General features: G+C 59.4%; 1 protein-coding gene across 1 annotated transcript; it reads left to right on the forward strand.

Moving 5' to 3' along the window:
• The first annotated feature begins 1,224 nt into the window (after positions 1–1,224).
• LOC120877612 (ubiquitin carboxyl-terminal hydrolase 17-like protein 6) lies at positions 1,225–2,824 on the forward strand. Its single transcript, XM_040259939.1, is given in 2 exon segments — positions 1,225–2,015; positions 2,017–2,824. Coding segments are annotated over 2 exon segments (1,599 nt in total).
• Positions 2,825–4,850: the final 2,026 nt, after the last annotated feature.

The following is a 4,850-nucleotide window of genomic DNA, read 5'->3' on the forward strand; positions in this document are numbered from 1 at the left end:
TCATTTCAATTTGAATGGCTCCAAACTTCTAAATAATCTAATAAATATCTCAACTATTTAGAGACAGTGTAATTCATTGACTAAGCTCATGGGCTCCATAGTCAAAAGATCTGGGTTTGAATAATGGTTCTTCTGCTTCCAGTTGGGCCTCAGTTTGCTCAACAGTAAAATGTAGATAATAGTACATATCTCAGGAAATTATCTTGAAGATTAAATGACGAAATACACTTCCAATACTTCGAAAGGGATGTGCCTGGTGGCCATTTGGATAAGACTTCACGCTCCTGATGCAAGGAGGCCAACTTTGCTCCATGGTGAGGGAATTAGATTCCATATGCTGAGCCCCTGAATTGGAAAGTCGACTTTATAAGTCAACTAGTGCATTTAAAATAGAAAAAGAGAATAAAAATAAAATGAACACAAAATAAAAAAAAGAAAGGGAACGCCCCCCAAAAAAACAAAAACAAAAGAAAGAAGAAAAAGGGGAAAAAAGGCAACAGCGAGAGAAAAGGAGCTGAAGAAATGAGTCCAAAGTTGCAAGAAGCCCATGCCTTTGGAAATGAGCTCGCTTTGGGTCTTGACCAACGGCCCTGAAGGGAGAAAAGCTTATGTACCTCTCTCCCGGCATCTTTTGGTGCCAGGACCCTGAACGCTAGAAGAGTGTCCAGTGAGAAAGTATAGAAATCGGAGTGGACCTCACTGGAGAACAAAGTTGAGGTAAGGGTTTATTGCTGTCTGGGGAGGGATTGTCCTCAGGCAGGGGTCTGGGTTGGGGAGACCCCTAAAGGGGAGAGGGTAGGTGGGCAGACACATGTTTCCAGAAGTGTGTCAGGATGTGAATGGTGAGCCCAGGGAACTCCTCTGCAGCCCGCGTTTGTGTGCTGAACTTGGAAGGCCCGCAGTGAATCTCTAGCAGGCAAGGCTGGAAGGCCCAATGGCCCCGAATCATTTGCATCCAGAGTCCTTTGGCCCAGGCGGCCAGGCCGGAAGTGCGTGGGGGGGGGGGGGTTTTGTCAAGGGGAATTCCCCGAGAAAAGTGTCTGCGGTTGGATGGCGGGAGTGGGAGTGGGCGTGGCCTCGGCCGCCTCAGCGAATGAGGAGCTTGCACGTGCGGGGGTGGGGCTGTGGGAAAGCCCCCAGAGGGCCGAGGGGGCGGGGCCCAGGCCCTTGTTGGAGACGCCCGTGTGAGGGAAGGAGGCATCGGCGTGCAGCTGCAGGTGGGAGATGGAAACCCTCGTGGGCCTTGTTTGCCGAGACCCGGGGGCTGCTTCTGAGCACGGGGGAGGTGTGCGTCCGGCTCCCTTCAACGTCTTGCCCGGAGGGCAGGGTTGTGGGGCGAGCCCCGCTGGTGCCGATGCCCTTCGGGGACCCTCTGTCCCTGAGGGGCCGGCGCCGGTGCTTGGGCGCCCCCAGCGGGGTGACTTGGCTCCTGGGTCAGCAGGGCTGGCCCCTGGCCAGAAAGTCGCCCTGACTTGGAGGGGGCCGTGGGGGGTGGGCGCTGGGCTTCAGAATCTGGGGAACACCTGCTACGTGAAGGCGGCGCTGCAGTGTCTGAGCCACACGCCGCCCCTGGCCGGCTGGATGGTGTCCCGGCAGCACGCCACCCTCTGTCCGGCCGGCAGCTCCTGCACCCTCTGTGCCATGCGAGCCCACGTGACCTGAGCCCTCCTTCACGCGGGGGAGGTGATCCGGCCCCGCAAGGACCTGCTGGCGGGCTTCCACAGACACCAGCAGGAAGACGCCCACGAGTTTCTGACGTTCACTCTGAATGCCATGCAGCGAGGGTGCTTGAGTGCGTCCCAGCCGTCGGGCCATGCCTCCGAGGACACCAGCGTCGTCCGTCAGATCTTCGGCGGGACGTGGAGGTCTCAGATCCAGTGTCTCCACTGCCTGGGTGTCTCGGACACGTTCGACCCTTATCTGGACATCAGCCTGGATGTCACAGCGGCTCAGAGTGTGGAGCAAGCTCTGAGAGAGCTGGTGAAGCCCGAGAAGCTGGAGGCGGAAAATGCCTATGACTGGCGTTTGTCTCCGGAAGGTGCCTGCCACCAAGAGGTTGACTTTGCACAGCACCTCCCAGGTCCTGGTGCTGGTGCTGAAGCGGTTCACACAGGTGAGCGGGGCCAAAAGGGCTCAGGAGGTGCGCTATCCCCAGTGCCTGGACGTGCAGCCCTACGCGTCTGAGGGGAAGGCAGGGCCACTGGGCTACGTGCTCTATGCCGTGCTGGTGCACTCCGGGTGGAGCTGTGAGCGAGGACACTACTTTTGTTACGTCCGAGCGGGCAACGGCCACTGGTATAAGATGGACGATGCCAAGGTGACCGCCTGTGACGAGACTGCTGCCCTGAGCCAGAGTGCCTACGTCCTGTTCTATGCCCGGGAGGGTGCGTGGGAAGGGGGCGCCGGGGGAGGGGCAGCGGCCCCCCTCAGGGCTGACCCCACAGACCCCGGGCAGCCTGCGGGAGACGCCAGCGGCAGAGCTCCTGGGTCGCAGGAGTCCCCGGGGGACACAGAGGCCGAAGGGATGAGCTTAGAGCAGTGGAGACGCCTGCAAGAACACAACCGACCGAAGCCGGCCTTGGAGCTCCGCAAGATCCAGGCTGCCCTGCCTGCCGGCGCAGTCGTGATTCACCGGTCCAGACACGGAGGAGGGAGAAACCGCCCGCCGCCCGCACAGGAGCACCACTGGCTCGACCGTCCCAGCACGGACGCCGCGCCTCCGGGGCCGACGGACGTCGGCCCCGGCCCTTGTGCCAGAGGGAGGGCCAGAGCGACCAAGGGGAGGAACAAGAAGCCGCGGCCGTCTCTGGGGCTGTGGCGGTAGGTGCGGCTCTGACGCACGCGCGTGCAGACGCCCAGGCACACTCTGTGTGCGGCACGCCCCGGGTGACACGCCACGAGTGCCGGCGAGTTCCTCTCTGGCGGTGAGGACGATGCAGCCTCCTGGGGAAAGGCGGGGCCTGGAGTGTGCCCGGGGTCTCGGCCTTCCCTGGGAACGGGTTCGTGCCTGAGCGGCTCAGCTCTCAAGGGCTGGCTCCGCTGGGAAGTCTCTGGAGAGGATGGGGTGTGTGAGCAGGTCTGAGCAAGGTTCGAGGGCCTCGCACTTCCGCGTGGGTGAGAGAGTCCTCTCTGGATGGGACTTTGGGTGTGGCTTTGCCTTTCTTTCCCCGTCTCCAGTCCCTGGCCGCACCGCTGGCCTCCGGTGAGTGACGCGGCCTGGAGACGCCTCACAGAACGCTCACAGCCAGCCGAGCTAGGAGACGATCTCCGGAGCCCTTCGGGGGGAAAGGAAGAGCGGGTGCAGGTCCACGAACCGTGTCCTTCCGGCCGCCAGGCTCTCGAAAATGCCCCAAACGTCGAGCAGCATCCGCAGAGAAGATGGGCAAGCAGTCTTTCTGGGTGGCTGTCCTTGGGATGCCTCGTGCTACTTGGCAGAGAGTCCGGCAGGAATGAGGCGGGGATCCGGGCGTCCCCAGCAGGACGCTCGTCCGCCAAGATCCCTGGGGCTCCATTTCCGGTGCAAGGAGTATGCTGGAGAAGCGCCAAGGGCCAAACAGGAGAAGCCATCCGCAATGCCATGAGCAGCACGACCAGCACCAGCAGACCAACGCGAAGGCCCAGGGGAGAAAGGCAAGGCAACTAGTCCCAAGGAAACGTCTCCACCTGCATTGCACTGGTGCATAAGTGGAGATACTTCTCGCAACGTTCATTTCTGAAAGCAAAGGTTCTCCCCGCACTGAGGAAAGACCCGAACCTACCCTAGATTGGGATGGCAAGACAACTGGACTTCCGACTCGACCCGTCCTGCCTGGCAGTCAGTTGTCTCATCCAGCTGGGCCCCGGACAAATGCCGCTGGACGCGAGGAGATGCGGCCGGCCTCCAACGTGCCTGGGGCGGTGGGGAAACTGTCCTCCCCTAGCTGCTTTCTCGACCACCTCATGATTCCCGTGACCCGGTGGAGGGGCGCCTGAGGACCCTTATCGATCACCTCTTGCGTTTTATTTCTGTTTCTTGGCTGACGGCTGCGAACCCCAAACCCTCCAGCAAACGGCAGACCGGGAATTTGCGGTTTAACATCTCAGACCTCGAGGGACATCTCTGGCTGCTGACTGCGCATGTCGGCGTGGCAAGGAACAGAGAACATTCCGATGGCTCGTTTCCCCCGCATGGTTACCTACACCGCACCATGCCCTCCACACGTGGAGAGGAAGAAGAATGACGAGCAGTATGTTCCCCCAAAACACGAACAAGCATGCCCTGTGCGAGCAAGTGGAGCCACCCACAGCCCTCCCTCATCATCACCACCCATCTTCCTCTGCCCCATCGTCTCAAATGGACTTACTGCTTGCCCCATCCACCCCCTCTGAAGAAGAAGGAGAAGGAGAACAAGGAGAAGAATGGCAACTGGAGCAGTGTGGCAGAGGGAATGGGAAGGTGGCCTTATGCTGGGGGAAATCCATGCAAAAGAGAGACAAATACTGGCTGATCTCGCTTCTCTGTGCCATGGGAAGGAGGCAAGAGGACAGCAAATGTGTGAGCACTTGGACGATAAAGCCCAAAGCGGTAGGGTCCTGGGATGGGCTGGGGGAGCAGGAGGTGGGAGGGGTGCAAGAGGCTAAGGAAGGAAGCAGGGTCAGGGCCGTTCTTTCCTAGTAAGGATCAACGGAATCAACACTTTAGCTATGTATGGGAAACCCGTGGACTGTGCAACCCCCATCGTCCTGGAAGGCAAGCAGAATGTCCAGGATGGCAGAGCAAACAAACACACCTGTCCCACACCAAGAAGGAAAGCAACAGTCATCCTCCTCCAGGAGGGAAACCTTTTTTAATACCTTGAGTTATAGCGCAT

This window comes from Oryx dammah, unplaced genomic scaffold (genome assembly GCF_014754425.2).
Source record: "Oryx dammah isolate SB20612 unplaced genomic scaffold, SCBI_Odam_1.1 HiC_scaffold_18, whole genome shotgun sequence".
NCBI lineage: Eukaryota > Metazoa > Chordata > Mammalia > Artiodactyla > Bovidae > Oryx > Oryx dammah.